The sequence below is a fragment of the Gorilla gorilla genome, chromosome 1 (genome assembly GCF_029281585.2).
Source record: "Gorilla gorilla gorilla isolate KB3781 chromosome 1, NHGRI_mGorGor1-v2.1_pri, whole genome shotgun sequence".
NCBI classification, from domain to species: domain Eukaryota; kingdom Metazoa; phylum Chordata; class Mammalia; order Primates; family Hominidae; genus Gorilla; species Gorilla gorilla.
Window position 1 is genome coordinate 220,188,064 of NC_073224.2, and position 22,779 is coordinate 220,210,842.

Sequence of the window (22,779 nt, forward strand, 5' to 3'; positions counted from 1 at the left end):
GCCAGGAGTTTGAGACCACTCTGGCCAACATGGTGAAAACCCGTTTCTACTAAAAATATAAAAATTAGTTGGATGTGGTGGTGTATGCCTGTAATCCCAACTACTTGGGAGGCTGAGGCACAAGAGTCACTTGAACCTGGGAGGTAGAAGTTGCAGTGAGCTGAGATCACACCACTGCACTCCAGTCTGGGTGACAGAGAGAGACTCTGTCTCAAAAATAATAATAATGATAATGAACTGGAAGACTGATTTGAAGAAATTAACCACAATGCATCATGGAGAGATAAAGAGATGGAAAATAGGAAATAAATTAAAGTTTGACATTTGCTTATAGAAATCCCCAAGAAAAAGAGAATAGGGGAGAGAGATAATTTATTGGCTGAGAATTTTCCAGAATGAATCTCTGAGCTTCAAGGAGCATTTTTTTGTTTTTTTTTTTTTTGTTGTTGTTGTTGTTGTTGATATTTTTTTAGAGACAGGGTCTCACTCTCATCCAGGCTGGAGTGCAGTGGTACAGCCATAGCTCACTACAGCCTTGAACTCCTGGGCTCAAGCCATCCTCCTGCCTCAACCTCCTGAGTAGCTGGGACCACAGGTGCACACCACCATGCCCACCTTGATCTTGCCTAAAGGATTCTACCTGGGCTCACTCCTCCAGTTCTTTATGTGGATCCTGCCTTAGCCCAGGACTCCCAAAACCACATCCCCAAAAGCCAGCCACTTGCCAACAGCCTGCCATCATTCCCAGTGTTTCCCCCACCCCTTCCCCTTTTTCCTGGGTGAGAATTTGGAGAAAGATTCATCCTGAACTAGTGTCTAAATGGATTTAACCTGTTGCCCATTACACATGAGCCATCAGTATGTTGCAGTGTTTCAGATATATTGTGTACATCTGTGGTAGACTGATGGCAAAAAACGGCCATAATTCCCACCCCTGCCTGTATCCACACACTTTACAATGTGACCTTGAAACCCCTCCCATCAAGAAGTGTAGTCTGTTTCCCCACCCCTTGAATCTGGGCTGGCCTTGTGACTTGCACTGGCCCATAGAAGGCACAGGAAATCACATCATGCCATTTTCAAACCTAGGCCTCAGGAGGCCTTGCACGTGAATTCCACTCTCTCCTAGAACCTCACCATAAGAATGGGCCCAGGTTAGTTCCTGGGGGGATGAGAGACCCCACCGAGCAAAGCTGGCTCATCCCACCCAGCCTCAGCCTAGCTGCCAGCTGGCTGCAGACACATGAGTGCACCCAGTGGGATCAGCCATGCCTGGATGATTTTAGCAGAATTGCCCGGCCAATTTGTAGGCTCATGGGAAATAATCACTGATTATTTTAAGCCACTGAGTTCTGGGATGGTTTGTCACACGCCAATAGCTAACTGGTAGAAGACATATGGCCTTCTATGTCCCTGTGTCACATTTTGATAATTCTTGCAATATTTCAAACCTTTTCACTAGTACATGTGCTCACCTTAAGCCTCTGTGACACATTTGGTAATTCTCACAATATTTCAAGCCTTTTCTTTTTTTTTTTTTTTTTTTTTTTTGAGACGGAGTCTCGCTCTGTTGCCCAGGCTGGAGTGCAGTGGCATGGTCTCAGCTCACTGCAACCTCTGCATCTCAGGTTCAAGCGATTCTCCTGCCTCAGCCTCCCGAGTAGTTGGGATTACAGGCACCTGCCACCACGCCTGGCTAATTTTTTGTATTTTTAGTAGAGACAGGGTTTCACCATGTTGGCCAGGCTGGTCTCGAACGCCTGACCTCATGATCCACCTGCCTCAGCCTCCCAAAGTGCTGGGATTACAGGTGAGAGCCACCGCACCCAGCCAAGCCTTTTCATTATTATTGTATCTGTTATGGTGATCAGTGATGTTTGATGTTACTATTGTAATTGTTTTGGGGCACCACAAACATTGTCCATATAAGAGGGTGAACTTAGTAAATGTTGTGTGTGTTCCGATGCTCCACCAACTGGCTGTTCCCCACCTCTCTCCCTCTCCTCCAGCCTTCCTATTCCCTGAGACACAACAGTATTGAAATTAGGCCAATTAATAGCCCTACATGATGGATAGCTGGGCCCAGTGGCTCATGCCTGTAATCCCAGCGCTTTGGGATGCAGAGGTGGGAGGACTGCTTGAGCCAAGGAGTGTGAGACCAGCCTGGGCCACATGGTGAAACCCTGTCTCTACCAAAAAACTAGCAAAAAATTTACCGGGCACCATGGCTCATGCCTGTAATCCCAGGACTTTTGGAGGCCAAGGTGGGTGGATCACCTGAGGTCGGAAGTTCGAGACCAGCCTGACCAACATGGAGAAACCCCATCTCTACTAAAAATACAAAATTAGCCAGGCATGGTGGTGCATGCCTGTAATCCCAGCTACTCAGGAGGCTGAGGCAGGAGAATCACTTGAAACCAGGAGGTGGAGGTTGCGGTGAGCTGAGATCACGCCATTGCAATCCAGCCTAGGCAACAAGAGCAAAACTCCGTCTCAAAAAAAAAAAGCAAAAAATTAGCCCAGCATGGTGGTGTGTGTCTGTAATCCCAGCTTCTCAGGAGGCTGAGGTGGGAGAATCACTTGAGCCTGGGAAGTCGAGGCTGCAGTGAGCCGTGATTGCGCCATTGCACTCCAGCCTGGGTGACAGAGCGAGACCCTGTCTGAAACACAATCAAATAAATCTCCCTACAATGACCTCTAAGTGTTCAAGTGAAAGGAAACATCACACATTTCTCACTTTAAATCAAAAGCTAGAAATGATTAAGCTGAGTAAGAGAGGCATGTTGAAAGTGAGACAAACCAAAAGCCAGGCGTCTTGCATCAAACAGCCAAATTGTGAATGCAAAGGAAAGCTTCCTGTAGGAAATTAAAAATGCTGCTCCAGTGATCACAGAGTGTGGGAAAATAGCACCAACAGACTTAGTTGAAGCAGGGCTGCCACAAACCTTCAATTTGTAAAACACGTAATATTGTGAAGTGCAGTAAGCAAAATGCAATAAAATGAGGCATGTGTGGTACACGTAGAATGAAACTTCTTGTTCTCTACTGGCTTACCACCTGCAGCTTACCAGCAGCTATATTTCTCAAAGTTCTATTGTTAACTCAAACTCATCTTTCTGATGGAAAAATTGAGTTCCCGTAGCAGGATGTGGGCCAATTGCCTAACTCTCCATCAAAGACTAGAAAGTGTGTCGTGTTTCACATGGCCCCTGTTCTTTTTCATAGCAGTATCTGTTCACCCACCTCCACTTTGGCACATGTGCTAGAGATTACCAAAGCAAAAGGCCACATGCTCTTGGCCGGGTCTATACATCGGGGTATTAATCTTTTAGGAAATTCTAGCCTGCTAGTGTGTCCCTTGAATCAACAAAATCGGAAATGTTCACCTTCACAGGTGTGTGTGTTCTGGCTTTCATACACAATTTTGAAAGATGTCAGGTGTCAGAAGACATGTATTTTGGTTCAAGGTTTTATTTGATTGCAAAGGGAAGTGGGACAGAAGAGTAGGAGGGAAAATATAGGAATAACCAAATTCCACCATGCCACTTACTTACTGTGTGATCTTGGACAAATTACTTGGCGTGTCTGAGGCTAGGCTTCCCATCGTTAAATGGAAGCGGTCATGCTTACCTCCTAGGATTGTTGTGAAGAGTAAAGGAAATTAATTGATGTATGAAGCACTTAGTCCTGAGCCTACCCTGAAATAAACTGAGCTGATGATGATAAAGAAGAGGAAGAGGAGGATGAGGATTAAGAAATGGAATTCCAGCCAGGTGCGATGGAATCCCAGCACTTTGGGAGGCTGAGGCAGGAAGATTGCTTGAGCTCAGGAGTTCGATACCCACCTGGGCAACATAGTGAGATCCCATCTCTACTAAAAATCCAAAAAAAAAAAATGGGGGCATGGTAACACACACCTGTAGTCCCAGTTACTTGGGACACTGAGGCAGGAGGGTGGCTTGAGCCTGGGAGGTTGAGGCTGCAGTGAGCTATGATCACACCACTTGCACTCCATCCTGGGCAACAGAGCAAGACCTGGTCTCAAAATATAAAAAATAAAATAAATTAAAAAAAATAGAATTCCAGGCTGGGCACGGTGGCTCACACCTGTAATCCTAGCACTTTGGGAGGCTGAAGCGGGCAGAACACCTGAGGTCGAGAGTTCAAGACCAGGCTGACCAACATGGAGAAACCCCATCTGTACTAAAAATACAAAATTAACCGGGCATGGTGGCACATGCCTGTAATCCCAGCTACTCGGGAGGCTGAGGCAGGATAATCACTTGAACCCAGGAGGTGGAGGTTGCAGTGAACCGAGACCACGCCATTGCACTCCAGCCTGGGCAACAAGAGCGAAATTCTGTCTAAAAAAAAAAAAAAGAAAGAAAAGAAAAAAAAAATAGAATTCCAGAGCTTTTTTTGTTTGTTTGTTTTTATTAAAAAAAAAACAAACAGAAACAAAAAACCCTTGCAGCAAAATCTCCAGTTTCATTCCCTGCCCCTATGAAGTTAGGCCAACATTATTGCCCATGATGTTTGCAAGATAAAACCAAAGCCAAAGAGTTTGTCAATGTGCTCACAAAGATACATTTAAACATCCTGACCCTTGAGTCCCCAGATTCTTACTTGGCTGAAAATTATGTCTGGGCTGTCACTAGATATCAGCTGAAATGCAGAATAGACTGTCACTCGGTCAGCTGGCTCTTTCATCTCCATGATAGCAGACAGCAGACATTACATTTGATGTGATTTATTTCCCTTCCACGGATTGTATCCACCAGTTGCTTTATTCTCAGACAAACCCAGCTTTAGTCCCCCTGGGGTGGGGGGAGGGGAGAAGGAGGGGAGGTCAGGCAGTGCAGATTAATTTTTAGGGTACCCTCCCTCCCCGGGATGTTAGTAATAGCCTTATCACTTTGCATGACCAAATAAAAGAGATGGGAATCAAAGAGCAGAGATGAAGGTTTAGTCATTCCCTTAAAGAATTCATCCCAAATCCTGGTATATGTCCAAACAGGCTCCTTTAAGCAATTCTTTCCAGTGTGAACCTCATTCCACTGCGGGGCTTGGGGGTACAGTCAAAGCCGCCCTTTCTCCTTTCTTGGTCCCCCCTCCCTTCTGTGGCCTCTCTCTATGTGTCTATCATGCGCACGTGTGTATCTTTGGAATGGATTTCATTTGTGTTAGTGCAGTTCATAGTGTTTCCTTCAAGGTCTTTTTACTGGACCCACAGTCAGGAAATAAATTTCTCCTCGGTTTCCTACCTTATCACTCGCTGCACACACGAACCCCCACCAGGAGGGAGAAAATCCTTCTTTTTTGCTTCTTGAACTTGTGATTCTTTGGTCTTTGCAGCCCAGCAGAATCTCATTACTGACAGCATGACAGGCATGTGGGAGTGAGAGGTGCTGCCTTCCCAGCTGTTTGATGAGATTTCTGAGTGGCAGCTAAAGGAGCAGGCCCTGGGATAACAGAAAGCTCTGCGAGGGTTTGCCTCACTTTAAGGAAGCTCGCTGTGTGGAAAGGGGGAAATGACAAAGGTGAAGCTGGGACCTTCACCTGATTCCCACTGGCAAAGGCCCCACACTGTCCGAAAGTGTTCTCTGTGGGGCCCTTTGGAGGGGCTGGCCCCACTTTGTGCATTTTAAGAATGTTTAGTTTCACAAAAAACTTAATTTAATTTTTGAGATCAAGGCTCTAGTGTGAGCTGAAGTTTGCTGCTGTGATGAAGCTGTCCATTCTCAGCTCTTCGGTTTTTTTTTAATTAATTAATTTTTTTTTTAAAAAGCTAAGATAATTTCCAGACTTTTAGGGGTACCAAGTGGTAAAGCACCATCTCAGGAGTCCAGTGTGAGCTGCTGAAAACATGACAAGAGCAATTCACAAGATAGAAACTGAATTATCTAAATTCTGGGGGTCTTTGACCTTTGAACTTTCTGTTTCCTCTTCTGAGGATGCTGTCTGGAAGCATTCAGAATGGTTCAGCATGTGACAGTACCATCGTAGGCTTCCCTACAATAGCCTCTAACAAAACTAGGCTGTCCCAAACCCCCAGAGTAGAATAGTTTACCCTTATACAAGTGATATGGTTTGGCTCTGTGTCCCCACCCAAATCTCATGTGGCGTTGTAATCCTGCTGTGTTGAAGGAGAGGCCTGATGGGAGGCGATTGGTGATTAGATTATAGTGACAGATTTCCCCATGCTGTTCTCATGATAGTGAGTTCTCACGAGATCTGGTTGCTTAAAGGTGTGTCACACTTCCCCTTCACTCTCTCTCCTGCTCCACCATGGGAAGACAAGCTTGCTTCCCCTTCACCTTCCGCCGTGATTATAAGTTTCCTGAGGCCTCCCAGTCATGCTTCCTGTTAAGCCTGCGGAACTGTGAGTCAATTAAACCTCTCTTCTTCATAAATTACCCAGTCTCAGGTAGGTCTTTCTAGCAGTGTGAAAATGGACTAATACAACCGAGAAGACTAGGCGTGCACCTAAACCTGCATGTGGCATGTGCCCAGGCAGACTTCGAGGGGTTATATATTTTCTGAGATAGAGTCTCACTCTTGGTGCCCAGGCTGGAGTACAGTGGTGCGATCTCGGCTCACTGCAACCTCCGCCTCCCAGGTTCAAGTGATTCTCCTGCCTCAGCCTCCCAAGAAGTTGGGATTACAGGCATGTGCCACCACCCCAGGATAATTTTTGTGTTTTTAGTAGAGACTGGGTTTTGCCATGTTGGCCAGACTGGTGTCAAACTGCTGGCCTCAAGCAATCCACCGACCTTGGCCTCCCAAAGTGCTGGGAATACAGGTGTGAGCCACCGTGCCCAGCTGCCAGACTCTAAGTAATCAGATCTTTCGTGAACTAATAAACTGAGATCTCACCCATCACCAAGAGAAGGGCACCAAGCCATTTATGAAGGATCCACCCCCATGACCCAAACACCTCCCACCAGGCTCCACATCACATTTCAGCATGAAATCTGGAGGGGACAAACGTCCAAACCGTTTCAAAGAGGGAACAGCAAGGCCAGTGTGGCTGGAGCACAGAGAATGAAGGGAAGGTCAGGCAGGGCTTCGAGGCCGTTGCAATGACTTTAACTTTGACTCCATGAGAGATGGGTCCCCTGGGAGGTTTTTAAGCACAAAGGTGACATGATCTGACTTCACCGCAGTATAATTTATGTACCACAAGACCCACCCATTTTAAATGCACAATTTAATGATTTTTAGGACATATATAGAGCTGTGCAATCATCACCAAATCCAATTTTAGAACACTTCCATCAACCTAAAAAGACATCTCATGCCTATGACTTACAATGTAAAGGGATCAGCTGGGCTCCTGTGTTTAAAATAGCAATAAGAGGTAGAGGCAAAGAAAGTGTTGGAAAGAAACATTTTTTTCACGGCACATGTGAATGACAATAAGTTCTAAGAGCTGAGGGGTAAAGACATGACTGATGAAGCTTTTCCAACTACTGCAGGTTTGGAACTGCCTTAATGCCAAAGTTATAATAGGATGAAAGGCCTTCAGCTCTCACAGTAAAAATAGGATATTAATAACTTAGCAAGAACTGTTTAAAAATGAGAAATGCAAGCATAAACGCTCTACATGTCTATGACTCGACTCCTGAACTTGAAGTTAATCCCTGCCCTCTTTTACATAAAAAGTCTGAATATTTCTAAAGCTATATAGGGCTCTCCTAATGTCTTGAAAATTTACAAGAAGAAAAGCTGATGGTAGCAGTAGGAATAAATCCCAAACATGTTTCAGCAAACACTCATTGTCCATGCAGTAAAAGGGCAGTGAGGTCTTCTCATATCCATTATTATTGAAATGTTTACATCTCAGTTTCTTTTGTTGGTCTTGAAAACTGGGGGCATTCTACACTGAATCCACATGATAATCTGAAGGATTTTCTGTCCCTGTGGAAGGGACTTGCTTGACACTGCAAGTGGTACCTGGGCCAGATGCGGTGGCTCACTCTTGTAAATCCCAGCACTTTAGGAGGCTAAGGTGGGAGGATTACCTGAGTCCAGGAGTTTGAGACCAGCCTGGGCAACATAGCAAGACCTCATCTCTACTAAAATTTAAAAAATCAGCCAGGTGTGATGACAGACACCTGTAGTCCCAGCTACTTGGGAGGCAGAGGTAGGAGAATCACTTGAGCCTGTGAGGTCGAGGCTGCAGTGAGCCACAATTGCACCACAGCACTCCAGCCTGGGCAACAGAGGGAGACCCTGTCTCAAAATTTAAATTAAATTAAAAAGTGGTACCCGAGTGAGGATTTTCCATAGTTTACCTGGAAGTCTGAATTATTCTAGTATTATAAGGTTTTGAACCAAACAGTGGATTTTGACTGTTTTTTTTTCCTTTCCAGCAGCTATGACAGCAGCCAGTATTGTCTTTTTCCTAACCTAAATAGGTTTCCCCTCCTACACCATCCCGTTCTAGGAACAGTCAGGTGGTAATGGGCTCTGACTGCCTATCCACATCTCCCTTGGGTGGGTCTAAGGCAAGCTTGTCCAACCAGTGGCCTGCTGGCCACATGCCACCTAGGATGGCTTTGAATGCAGCTCAACACAAATTAGTAACGTTCTTAAAACATTATGAGTTTTTTTTTGCAATTCTTTTTTTATTTATCTCATCGACTATTGTTAGTGTTAATATATTTTTATTTATTTGTTTATTTATTTTTGAGATGGAGTCTGTCTCTGTCGCCCAGGCTGGAGTGCAGTGGCGCCATCTTGGCTCACTGCAATCTCTGCCTCCTGGGTTCAAGCGATTCCCCTACCTCAGCCTCCCGAGTAGCTGGGATTACAGGCACCCACCACCACGCCCGGCTAATTTTTGTATTTTTAGTAGAGGGGGGTTTCGCCATGTGGGCCAGGCTGGTCTCAAACTCCTGACCTCAGGTGATCCATCCGCCTCAGCCTCCCAAAGTGCTGGGATTACAGGTGTGAGCCACGGTGCCCGCCTAGTGTTAGTGTATTTTATGTGTGGCTCAAGTCAATTCTTCCAGTGTGGCCCACGGAAGCCAAAAGATTGGACACCCCTGGTCTAAGGTGGTTCTTGCCAAACGCCCTTAGCTAACACCATGCATTGCTGAGAGCCTGCCACGTAGCTTATCTCCAGGTCAGCAGCGACGCAGAGAGCAAATCTTTAAAATCTAAGGGTACATCTGGGCGTGGCAGTGGTCTAAGGAGGAAAGGGGGAGGGGCCCAGCTAGGCAGCTGCCAGCCCAGCTTCAGAGATGGGTAAATGTGTTGCCAGCTTGGTTTGGCTGTGCTCAGGACTATTTTATGGGGTTCAACTACGAGTCTCAGTTCAAGGTCATAGGCAACTCCCTTTTTAGGTTTTCCTGAAGCTCAGCTGTCCGTGGATCCTGACTGTGGCTCAGGAATGCTGCTATTACCACCGCGGGCCACAAGGGGTCCCAGCCCTGCAGGCAGCCGCACCAAGGCTCGAAAAGCAGCCCCAGCTCTTAGCAGGACAGACTCTGCCGGGCAGAGAAGGCGCCCTGAATGGCCGGCCCCCAGAGAAAGCTGCTGAGCTCATGGTTATCCCTGGGTCCACAACCATTTGGCACTGTAGGAGCAACGATAACCCGCATATGATCACTGTGCACGTTGTTATTGCAGACAGCAGAGAGAAAGGCCCCAGGGACCAGCAGCTCTGCGTGCAGTCTGCGTTCTGGTCCCAGGCTTATTTTCATTGGCTGTGTGACCTTGGGCAAGCCCCATCCCCTCTCTGACCCTGTTTCCTCGTCTTCCAAGGGAAATCGCGTTGATCTCTAAGGGCCTTTTCAGCAACAGCCTTGCCAACAACAAAGGTACCTGAAGTATCCTTTATGTTGGAGGGATATCTGAGCCATCCTTGCTATTCACCACAAACTGTCAGCTTACTGAAGTTTTAAATTCTTCTGCCAGATTATCATTGTCCTGGAAACAAAAGGAGCAAAATCAGAGTTCTGTGCTATGGAGTCTTTTAACCTCAGAGCCAGAGGGGAACTCAGAGAGCTTGGTACTACAAGGGTTTTCAAACTCTTATCAGCCTGGAACCCTGTATTCAGACAAACTCTGACATGGAAGCCCAAAAGGAAAACCACTGAAAGCACTCTGGTTAGAAACTGGAGCCCAGAGAGAGGAAGCTGTCTCTGTCTGTGTCTGTCTGTCCTGTGTCGCTCAGCAAAAGAGTAGCAGAACTGGTTGAAGCTGTCCCAGCCGGGAACATTTCCCAGCAAGGAACTGAGTGTGCGGCTTCCTGGTGTGTGAGGGAACTCAGACCGTAAGAAAGAGCTGGACGGGCGTGGTGGTTCATGCCTGTAATCCCAGCACTTTGGGAGGCCGAGGCAGATGGATCACCTGAGGTCAGGAGTTTGAGACCAGCCTGGCCAACATGGTGAAACCCCATCTCTACTAAAAATACAAAAATTAGCCAGGCATGATGGTACATGCCTGTAGTCCCAGCTACTTGGGAGGCTGAGGCAGGAGGATCGCTTGAACCTGGGAGGTGGAAGTTGCAGTGAGCCAAGATTGCACCACTGCACTCTAGCCTGGGTGAGAGTGAGACTCTGTCAAAAAAAAAAAAAAAAGAAGAAAAGAAAAAGAAAGAAAGAAAAGAAAAGAAGGAGGGAGGGAGAAAGGAAAGAAAGGAGAGAAGGAGGGAAGGAAGGAAGGAGGGAAGGAAGGAAGGCAGGGAAGGAAAGGGAAGGGAAAGAAAAAGGGAAGGGAAGGGAAGAGAGTGCCACAAGGGGGAGGCAGGGGGCCAGACAGGCCAGTGGGGCGCACGAACTCCCACTGTGCATTCACTATGCTGGGGTTTTTCCCATGTGACTTAATCCTCATAAAGACCCTATAAGGCCAGCATCATCATCCTCTTTTAGGCTTGGAGAAGTTACATGATTTGGTTCAAGTCACATAGCTCGGAAGTGGCTAAGCTGGGATTTGAACCTGATGTCAAAGCCTGTAAACTGGTTTTCCTGATACAGACAGACATTTATTTACTGATTCATTCATTCATTCAAATCTTTATTGAGCACCAAATCTGTAACCGGTGCTGTTCTGGGCCCTGCCACACTGCTGTGAATAAGGCACTGGAGTGCCTGCCCTCATTGAACCTCCATGTTAGAGGAGGAGACAGGTGATAGACAATAATCTGTGACAAGGAGAAAAATAAAGCAGAGGATGGGATAGAGGCTGAGGGAGGGGTGCATTTGCACCTCTTGTTTGTCCAGAGCAGTGTTTCTCCAAGCCTGGTCCACATGCCCATCTGGGAACTACTGGTTTCCAATCTGCAGCAAGATTTTAAAAGACATGTTGCTTCTCTATTTCTGTACTTACAGAACAATTGGATTGCACTTTGGTGTTTGTTTGCTTGTTTGTTTTGGGACAAGGTCTGGCTCTGTCACCCAGGCTGGTGTGCAGTGGTGTGATCATAGCTCACTGTGGCCTCAAACTCCTGGGCTCAAGCAATCTCCCTGCCTCAGCCTCCCAGGTAGCAGTAGCTGGGACTACAGGTGTGCACCACCATACCCAGCTAAATTTCCTTTCTTTTTGAGACAGAATCTCAATCTGTGGCCCAGGCTGGAGTGCAGTGGCCCATTCTCAGCTCACTGCAACCTCTGCCTCCGGGCTCAAGCAATTTTCGCGCCTCAGCCTCCCAAATAGCTGGGATTACAGGCGTTTGCCACCACACCCAGCTAATTTTTGTATTTTTAGTAGAGACAGGATTTTGCCATGCTGGCAAGGCTAGTCTCTAAATCCTGGCCTTAAGTGGTCCACCCACCTTGGCTTCCCAAAATGCTGGGATTACAGGCATAAGCGACTGTGCCGGGCCCTGACTTTTTTTTTTTTTTTTGTAAAGACAAGAGTCTCGGCCAGGCATGGTGGCTCACGCCTGTAATCCCAGCACTTTGGGAGGCCGAGGCGGGCAGATCACGAGGTCAGGAGATCGGGACCATCCTGGCTAACACAGTGAAACCCTGTCTCTACTAAAAATTACAAAAGATTAGCCGGGTGTGGTGGTGGGCACCTATAGTCCCAGCTACTCGGGAGACTGAAGCAGGAGAATGGTGTGAACCCGGGAGGCGGACCTTGCAGTGAGCCGAGATCGTGCCACTGCACTCCAGCCTGGGCTACAGAGCGAGACTCTGTCTCAAAAAAATAAATAAATAAAAGACAAGGGTCTCACTATGTTGCCCAAGCTGGTCTTGAACTCCTGGGCTGAAGCAATCCTTATGCCTTGGCTTCCCAAAATGCTGAGATTACCGACACTAGGTGAACCACCGCCCCCTGCCCAGACTGCACTTTGAATAGCCCTGACCTGAAATATTTCCTAAATCATTAGATCGATGCAGCTGACGAGTGCACTCCCTGACCCCAGGACCTACTCGCCCCATCTCCTCTTCACCCCCCTCTTCCCACCAGTCTGCCCAGGTCCCAGGGAACCTTTTGCAGAGGAAGATACTGGTGTCTCCCGCCTGGCATGCAAGATGATGCGGGGCCCATTAGTCTCTTCTAAAGGAAGACATCCATCCATAGTCCACGGCTGGTGTGAGCTTCGTGGGTGGTGGAGAGAGACCTGGGTTCCAACCCAGGCTATGTTGGAACTTATTAGCCATGTGATCTTGCAGATATCTTTGGTTTTCCTTAACTCTAAAATGGGGAAAATGAGGCTGGCTGTGGTGGCTCATGCTTGTAATCCCAGTACTTTGGGAGGCCAAGGCGGGTGGATCACCTGAGGTCAGGAGTTGGAGACCAGACTGGCCAACATGGTAAAACCCCATCTCTACTAAAAATACAAAAAATTAGCCAGGCATGGTGGCACGTGCCTGTAATCCCAGCTACTTGGGAGACTGAGACAGGAGAATTGTTTGAACCCAGGAGGCGGAGGTTGCAGTGAGCTGAGATCATGCCACTGCACTCCAGCCTGGGCAACAGAGTGAGACTCCACCTCAAAAAATAAATAATTAATAAAATAAAATAAATAAAATGGTGTAATGATCCTTTGAAGGAATAGATTAGAAATATAAAAGGCTTGATTCAGGTTCTGGAACTCAGTAGGTAGAAGCCTCCATGCCTATCCATGCATGTGTTTGTGTGTTTGCATGTGTGTACATGCACATTTGCACATGATTGTCCACGTTCACGTGTGTGCATGTGTATGTGTGTGACATTCATCTCCTCCACTGCTGTTGGAGTCCCTCCCAGCACCCACTGTGGCCAGGGACACTGACGGCCTTTTCTGGGGTCTTTTGCCAGATTGCCAAGGAATCATCGAGGACGTCATCCTGCTGGGTGCACCTGTGGAGGGAGAAGCCAAGCATTGGGAGCCTTTCCGGAAGGTGGTGTCCGGGAGGATCATCAACGGCTACTGCAGGTCTGTCCAAACCTCGTGCCAGCGGGGAAGTGACAATGCTTACGGAGCACTTAGTATGCCCAGGCTCTGTGTTGGGGACACATATTTGAGACCTAATCCCTGTCCTGGAAGATCCCAGGAACCGGCCGGGCACCGGCCCTGTTAGGAGCAGGCCCAGGCCTGGTGATCTGATCTGGGAAGTGGCCCTCCAGTAGCATGATGGACAGAAGGGGGGATTCTGAGAAGATGTTTCTGTGTCAGGCCTGAGAGCAGCAGGATGACAGGAGAGGCTGGGGCGGCTTGGCCTGGTTGGAGCTGGGGGAAGGGACATGGGCGAGTGGAACACAGACTGAAAAACAAGGATTGGGCCACAGGGAGGTCTTTGAACAAGGTCTGAGAGGCTTCTGTGTTAGTCTTTGGTGGTGGAGGGAGGGGCTGGAGGGGCCTAGGCTGAGCTTTCTGAGTGCTGCCTTGGAGACAGGGCAGGGTGCTAGAACAGGAGGCCGCCAGCGTGCAGGAGCCTGTACCCAAACAGGGTGACAGACCCTCCAGCCAGAGGAGGGGGCCCGTGAAGGCTGGCGGCTGCAGGGCTAGAAAGGAAGCAACCCTTTGGGGTTTGAGAAGGAGGACCTGCGGGGTTTCAGCCAAAGCTGTGACTCAGACTTTGGGGCAGGAGGGAAGATGAAACCCAAAACTGAGCCCTCTAAGATTGGCCTGAGTAGAAGCCCCATCCATCCAGCCTCTGGATGAAGCAAACGTGTTTTCAGAGCAACAGTGTTTAAGGCTCTTGATTTGGAAGCACACAGGCCTGGGTTCTGATGCCCACCTTCGTTTCTCCATCAGTAAAAGAGGGATACTGGTAGCAACTGCCCTCAGAGTTGTGATGATGCTTGAAGGATTTACAGAGCTGAATGTTGTGTGTGTTTGCATATATGTACATGCTCATGCACATGATTGTCCATGTGTACATGTGTGTATGTGTGTGCATGGTACATACATGCTTTGTGAATGACAGGTGATGTCACCAATTTTTTCATTCGTCATTGTCAATCACTTGGGATATTCAGCAAATTCAGTGAGCACCAAACGTAGGCCAGGCAGCATGGTGGGAGGCTGAGGCAGGACAATCGCTTGAACCTGGGAGGCGGAGGTTGCAGTGAGCTAAGATCGCACCACTGTACTCCAGCCTGGGCAACAAGAGCAAGACTCCATCTCAAAAAAAAAAAAAAAAAAAAAAAAAAAAAAATATATATATATATATATATATATGAAAAAATAAGGAATGGACAAAGACTTTGATGCGAGACAGTCCTAGGTTAAAATCTTGCCTCTGCCATTTACCTTTTGAATGGGTTTAGACAAACAACTTCCCTGAATTCAGTGTCCCCACCTATAAAATAGGAATAATAGTCCCTCCTGTACAGAGGTTCTGGGAAGATTAAATGACATTATGAAGCAGAAGAACTGGCACTTAGTAGGTGCCCAATAAATGATAACAGTTATAATGTTTATTACTTGGCATACTCACATAGCACATGCCTTTTTTTTTTTTTTTTTTTTTTTGAAACGGAGTCTCACATTGTCACTCAGGCTGGAGTGCAGTGTTGCAATCTCAGCTCACTGCAAGCTCCACCCGCCAGGTTCATGCCATTTTCCTGCCTCAGCCTCCCGAGTAGCTGGGACTACAGGCGCATGCCACCACGCCCAGCTAATTTATTGTATTTTTTAGTAGAGATGGGGTTTCACCGTGTTAGCCAGGATGGTCTCAATCTCCTGACCTCGTGCTCCACCCGTCTCAGCCTCCCAAAGCGCTGGGATTACAGGCGTGAGCCACTGCACCCCGCTGCACATGATTTTTTAGTACTTTTTATAAACAGCAAGGGAAAGAATTAAAATTGCATGTGTGCAGTGGGAACACAGCAAAATCTTATTAAACCCATCTGTTCTGTTGAGAACCTGAGGTGCATAACTTGGTTTTCAATTATTTTGTGAGACCCTGGGCCGTCTCTTTATGGAGAGAAAGGAGAAAGAGAAGGAAGAAGAAAGGGAAGGAGGGAAGGGGAGAGAGAGTGTAGATCAAAACAACTGTAGTTCTTTGGTTAAATTAAGCATCAGCCAAGAGTTCAGATTCTTGGCCTCCAAAGGCCTTTTAGTTGCTGAGAACATAAACATGGAGGGTAAGAGGGATGGGGATTCAGGCCAACCCTACCCAACTACACAAGTTTACTCATGTGTAATTTCCATGAATAAAGCTCTTTGTAAATCCACTCCCTTACCTGGGCTATTCACGAACCTTCTGGAAGCTAGCTGGGGTGATAGCACTGCTGCCTGTCACATCCCTGAGGAAGTGAAACTCAAAAAGGGGCAAGTGACTTGCCCAGGGACCCACAGGCAGACCCAGGATATGAGCTCAGGCCTGTCTCACCCCACCGTGAGAGGGCTACATTCGGAGTCCTTAGGCGGGCTCCTTGTAACCCAGGACAAGAGGCCACCCTGTGGGCTCTGCCCCAGGTGCCGTGTGAGGAAGGGATGACAGAAGAAGGAGCAGGGAGGACCCCTGCCCACAGGTGGCTCGAGGCCTGGTGAGTGAGCCATGTCTGCCTTCAGCAGGTGGCAGTTGTTCAGCCTGGGGCTTGCATATCAGCATTGGCTGGAGGGCCTGGGAGAGAGTGGCAGCGAGTTCCCGGTTCAGCTCAGGATACAGGGATGACTAAGGCACAGGCCTGCCCTCAGGGAGCTCTCTGCTTTTCTAGAAAAGGGGAAACACAGGAGATGTGTGGCAAACATCATAAAAGGAAGAAGTACCAGGCACACAAGGGGTGAATGATTAATCATTTTGGATGGAGGACAGGCACAGTGGCTCGCACCTGTAATCCCAGCACTTTGGGAGGCCAAGGCAGGAGGATCGCTTGAGCCCAGGGAGGAGTTCAAGACCAGCCTGAACAACATGGCAAAACCTGTCTCCACAAAAAAAAAAAAAAAAAAATTAGCCAGGCATGGTGGCGCACATCTGTAGTCCCAGCTACTTGGGAAGCTGAGGTGGGAGGATGGCTTGAGCCCAGGAGGTAGAGGGTAGGTACAATGAGCCAAGATCATGCAACTGCACTCCAGCCTGAGCAACAGAGCGAGACTATGTCTCAAAAGAAAATACAAAAGTTAACCAGGCATGGTGGCTCATGCCTGTAGTCCCAGCTACTTGGGAGGCTGAGATGGGAGGATGGCTTGACCCTAGGAGGCAGAGGCTGCAGTGAGCCAAGATTGTGCCACTGCATTCCAGCCTGGGCAACAGAGCGAGACTATGTCTCAAAAACAAAAACAAAAACAAAAAAATGCAAAAATTAGCCAGGCATGGTGACTCATACCTGTAGTCCCAGCTACTTGGGAGCTGGGAGCCTGAGGTGGGAGGATGGCTTGAGCCCAGGAGGCAGAGGCTGCAATGAGCCAAGATCATGCCACTGCACTCCAGCCTGAGCAACAGAGCAAGACCCTGTCTCAAAACGTATATATATAGTACTGGGTGGAGAGGCCCAGGGGCACTCCCTGGAGGAGGGGATGTCCAAGGTGAATTTTGAAAGGATGGCTGTAGGAACCCATCAGAGACTGGAAGCACAGACTGAACCAGAGAGAGGCGGCACAGCACACACACATCCAGCACAGACGCTAATAGTCATGCCTGAGGCTCCCTGAACACCTGTGTATACATGTCCCGCCTCAGTTAATGCTCCCGCCAATGCTGAGAGCTAAGATAACCTGAGGAGACTGAGGCTCAGAAAGGTCAAGCAACCTGTCCAAGGTCACACAGCTCATAATTGACAAGGCAGGAAATGAACCTGGCTCTGTGTGGTCCAGAGCCGGGTGGAGAAGGTCTTGAATGCCAGTGAAGGCCCATGGTTTGCTCAGCACAGTGAGAGGGTACAGAACCTTCTAATCTGTGTTCCTGCTCTGCCCCTACCTGTGTATAAATACATGTAATTCACATTTTAACTGAAATGTTGTCATAATTACAACAGAAATAATTTTGGAGGAATGATACTATCTTTGCTCATTTATACCCAGCTGTATTGGAAACATTTCCTGACCATCCTCATATCCAGTATTTGATGCACTGGATTCTTATAAATAGTTCAATAAAATAACTTGAATTGATCTCCCTTTTCTCCCTCTAGCCATCCTTTTTTTTAAATTTTTTTTTATTTTAGTTTTTTGTTTTTTGTTTTTTGAGACAAGGTCTCACTCTGTTGCCCAGGCTGAAGTGCAGTGGTACAACCATGGCTCACTGCAGCCTCAACTGCCTTGGGCTTAGATGATCCTCCTGCCTCAGCCTCCCAAGTAGCTGGGACCACAGGCACACACCACCACGCCCAGCTAATTTTTGTGTGTTTTGTAGAGATGGGGTCTCCCTGTGTTGCCTAGGCTGGTCTCAAATGCCTGGGCCCAAGCAATCCTCCCACCTCAGCCTCCCAAAATGCTGGGATTACAGGCGTGAGCCACCGCGCCCTGCAACCATCTATTCTTAGACAGTGCTTCTTGGACCCTCAATATTAAGATAATCATCAGTACCTGAAAGCACTGCTCTCTGGAGAGACTGAAGGAATTGTCTAGATGAGCAAGCCCATAGGTAATGGAGAGCCATGGTCTGCTTCTAAGGGAGCACAGTGGTCAGATGGGTGTTTTAGGAAGACTCCAGTGGCTCAAGGTAGGTGAGGCCAGGAGCAGGGAGTGGGGTGAGGAGGCCGTTGCATTCATCCATGGGGCAGGGAGGGAGGATTGCCTGCTCTCAGGGCTTGACCACAAGGGGCAGGTATTGGAGGGGAGAGGGGAGGAAGAATTGGGAGGACTCTGATACGTTGGCCATAGGGAGGAGGCACCCAAGACATTGGTTTCTACTTGAAGGACTGGGCAGATGACAGTGGGGAAGGAGTTAGGGACGGATGATCTCACTTCGGGACACAGCAGGAGAGTCTGTAGAGGACCCCTTAGCTCAGGGACCCAGTCCTCCTGGGGGTTTTCAGAGTGGTACCCACTCACAAACCCAGGTGCTCAGAGACCACAGAGGGTCAGAGCTTGGAGGAGCCTAGAGAGCACCACCATGCCCTGTGTCCCAGACAGGTGGGGGACTTGCCTGTGGTCAGACAGCAGGGCACATAGACAGGGCCACCAGGATTCCAGCCCCAGCCTCCTATCTCTCAGCCATTCTTACCCCTCTACAGTGAGGGAGGACCCTTCTTTCAGATCAACAAGTGTGCAAAAATAACACCATGTATTTAGTCCACATAAAAGACAGCAGAATGGGCTGAGTTGGATCTGAGCCTGGGGTGCAGAGGGGAGAACAGAAGCTTGCCTGTGCGCAGACTTGCTGGGCGGCAAGGCCCAAGGGCATGGCTCTGGGATGGCCCAGCTGCATCCCAAGACAGTTCAAGGGTTTGCGAGGGAAGGCTGCTTCAAGGGGCCCCTCAGACCATGTCCTCTGTAGACAGTGCTCATTGCACCTGAAGCAATGGGCAGCAGAGGATCCGAGGTCATTTCTTCTGGATAGTGTAGGGGCAGTGTTTGGCTGGGGCCGGGTTCACGGAGTGGGGTCACAGCACCCCTGAAAGTAGAGGAATGTTCCCAGCGCTGTGACTGCCTGGACAACCACCCTCGCCTCCTCTGCTGCCTGAGGGCAGGGAGACCTGCAGCCTGGGCTGAGCCTGTCCTGGGAAGGCCTAGCTGGTCCCTCCAGCTCACAGATAGGTCGCCTAGACCCCAGAGCTCCTCCCCTCCTCACAGGTGGACCTTCTCTGCTTTTCTTTTTCCAGGGAGCCCTGGACAAGCCACCTTTGCCGAGCTGGGAGTAGCTCTCCTGAGCCACATGGTGACTTTTTGAGAACTTTATCCAGATTCCTCATTCATTCATTCATTCAGCAGATATTCCTCTACTGCATGCCAGACACTGTTCTTAGCTCTGGAGACCCAGCTGGGAACAAAGCAGACCGCCTTCATGGAGCTACCTGGTGCTTGTGCATAGCCCTGCGCACCATGCCTGGCACCCAGGCCAGGCTCCAAAAGCATCAGCTGTGGCTGCTTCATCTTCCATCCCCACCGTGCAATCAGGGGCCCTGATTTCCCCCAGAAGCTCCATTCCCACCTGGCTTCCCCAGGAGGCAGCCTGGCCCGTCCTGTCCTTGGGCTGTCCGAGGCTGGTGCTAATGTTCACATGCTTCTCTACCCTCCCACAGGGGAGACTGGCTGCTGAGTTTCATGTACCGCACATCCTCGGTGCAGCTCCGTGTCGCCGGCCTACAGCCCGTGCTGCTGCAGGACAGGAGGGTGGAGAACGTGGACCTGACCTCTGTGGTGAGTGTCGGCCTGTTCCTCCTGGGGTTTTGCGTTTGCTTAGTTGCTCCAGCCCAGCCACCCCGTCCCCTGGAGACAGTGGCCCCAGCCTGTTCCACGCCACAGGAGAAAGATCATAAGAATTTATTTGGAGCCAGGTGCAGTGGCTCATGCCTGTAATCCCGGCACTTCGGGAGGCCCAGGAGGGCAGATCCCTTGAGCCCAGGAATTTGAGACCAGCCTGGGCGACATGGCAAAACCCTATCTCTATAAAAAATTTTTAAATTATCTGGGCATGGTTGTGCATGCCTGTAGTCCCAGCTTCTTGGGAGGCTGAGGTGGGAGGATCACTTGAGCCCAGGAGATGGAGGCTGCAGTGAGCTGTGATCGTGCCATTGCATTGCAGCCTGGGCATCAGAGCACAACCCTGTCTCTCAAAAGCAAAAACACACACAGATATACAACTATCAATTAACAGGACCAGGATTGGATTTGAACCTCCAGAACCCTCACTCTTGCTCCTGTATTACTGCCATTCCCCACTCCCGAGTCCCCCCGACCCAGGGTTCCCCAACAGCCCCATCTCAGCTCACTAGTCAGGACTGTATGTTTCTGCGAGAAGCAGCTGGAGCAAGCAGGGGACACAGGTGGAGGGCTTTAGGCTAGACCAAAAGCAGAAGCACCTGCCTGCTAGGCTGTGGAAAGATGGGATGCAGAGCAAGACATCTGGGGAATCTTTAAAATGCAGAGCCCAGGGCCCCACTGCCCAAAACTTCTACATCAGTCTCTAGGGGCAGAGCCATGAGTCCACATTTTAAACATACTCCTAAGGGTTCCCATGCAGCTAAAACTAGGCTGGGGTGCAAGGGCAGATGGTCAGAAAGAATTCTTGCAGTGAATGGGGTGGGAGGGCACCTGCTGGGCAGCCACACAAACCCAACTTGAATTTCTTTTCTTTTTCTTTTTCTTTTTGTTTGAGATGGGGTCTCACTCTGTTGCCCAGTCTGGAGTGCATTGGTGTGATCTCAGCTCACTGCAACCTCCACCTCCCCAGTTCAAGCCATTCTCCTGCCTCAGTGTCCCGAGTAGCGGGGATTACAGGTGCCTGCCACTATGCCCGGCTAATTTTTGTATTTTTAGTAGAGATGGGGTTTCACCATGTTACTCAGGCTGGTCTTGCACTCCTGACCTCAGGTGATCTGCCTGCCTCAGCCTCCCAAAGTGCTGGGATTATAGGCATGAGCCACCACACCCGGCCTGCCCTAAGCCTTTTACAGACATTACTGTCCCCATTGTACAGACAAGGTCACTGAGGCTTAGAGACGTTCCAGGGTCACACCGCTGAAACATGGCAAAGCAGGACTCAAACCCAGGTCTGAAGCCAATAGATGTAGCCCCAGCCCAGGTAGATATGAGAAACAGTGGGAGAGGTGCTCCATAGGGGGAGGCAGGGAGGGGAGGAATAAGGAATAAGCTGTAACTACAAGCACAAGCCGACTTCAGCAATCAGGGGACCCTGAGAACAAAATCTTTGGTTTCTAGTTATTATGTTGTTGGCTGCCATTTATCAAGTGTCAAGTGCTTCCCACATGTAACCCAGTGTATTAGTCCATTTTCACACGGCTGATAGAGACATACCAAGACTGGGTAATTTATAAAGAAAAAGAGGTTTAATGGACTCAATTTCACGTGGCTGGGGAGGCCTCACAATCATGGCGGAAGGTGAAAGGCACGTCTTACATGGCAGCAGGCATGACAGAGAATGAGAACCAAGTGAAAGGGGTTTCCCCTTATAAAACCATTGGATCTCAGGAGACGTATTCACTACCATGAGAACAGGTTGGGGGAAACCACCCCTATGATTCAATTATCTCCCACTGGGTCCCTCCCACAACACATGGGATTTATGAGAGTACAATTCAAGATGAGATTTGGGTGGGGACACAGTTAAACCATATCACCCAGTTTCCACTCATGGTTGTTTGAGCAGCTGCTTCCTGCAGACAGACTAGACTCCTTTCTGGGCATCTAAAAATCCCCTGGTTTGAGGGGCATTCTGGCTTCCCCATTCAGGATCGGCAGCTGTCTGTTCTGATCACTCCACCACTGCATCTCAATGGCCGATGAAGCTAGGCCCCAGACCCACCCCTGCCACCACAGTGTGGCTCACACTGGGCTGCATGTGTTTTGAGACTTGACTGAGCATTTGATAACATGGGGGAATTATTGCACAAAAAAACAAAATCAAAACTTCACCAGGTGCTGCTGTCCATAAAGTCTGTCAGCCATGTCCCTGCCCAGAGGTCACCTGGGCCTCTCACCTGGCCTGACACCAGGTCGCTGGGGCCAGTTCACTTGTATCTTCACCCCTAAACTTCCAGGGCCTTAAGAAAAAATTCCTAACCCACCAGAGGATCACAAATGAAGCCACCCTGTGCCTTCCTAACTGGGAGCTTTGGGGGCTGGGGTAGAATAAGAGTCATTTCTAGACTTATCCATTTATGAAACTGGTTGCTCCTGGTTAAAGAGTCTTCACAGGGGCCGGGTGCGGTGACTCATGCCTGTAATCCCAGCACTTTGGGAGGCCAAGGCGAGCAGATCACAAGGTCGGGAGATCGAGACCATCCTGGCTAACACAGTGAAACTCCGTCTGTACTAAAAATACAAAAAATTAGCCAGGCGTGGCGGTGGGCACCTGTAGTCCCAGCTACTCGGGAGGCTGAGGCAGGAGAATGGCATGACCCCAGGAGGTGGAGCTTGCAGTGAGCCGAGATGGTACCACTGCACTCCAGCCTAGGTGACAGAGCAAGACTCTGTTTCAAAAAAAAAAAAAGAGTCTTCACAGATAGACTTGGCTCACATGCTGTAAACCTCACAACTCCCTAGAGGAGGTATTAAGCATCCCCAGATCATAGATTGGGAAACTGAGACTTGGGAGCATGGAATCAAAGCCAGAGTTGTAGGTCTGGACTCTGAGCCCAGCTTGGAAGCTGTGCTGCCCACTTCTCTGTGGGAATGAGGTAAGCTGAGTCACAAGACCAGCAAACCACAGTGACAGGAATTTTCTCTCAGCCCCTCGGCCACACTTGCAGCAGGGGCGCCCCATCTAC

General features: G+C 48.9%; 1 protein-coding gene across 12 annotated transcripts in view; it reads left to right on the forward strand.

Moving 5' to 3' along the window:
- The window catches only part of TMCO4 (transmembrane and coiled-coil domains 4), a 118,710-nt gene that overhangs the window by 87,568 nt on the left and 8,363 nt on the right, over positions 1-22,779 (forward strand). For all 12 annotated transcript variants that reach the window (XM_063703747.1, XM_063703780.1, XM_063703850.1 and 9 more), the window contains 2 exons: positions 13,258-13,375; positions 19,573-19,690. In XM_063703747.1, coding sequence (XP_063559817.1) covers positions 13,258-13,375; positions 19,573-19,690 — 236 coding nt within the window. The remainder of the gene's footprint in view (positions 1-13,257; positions 13,376-19,572; positions 19,691-22,779) is intronic.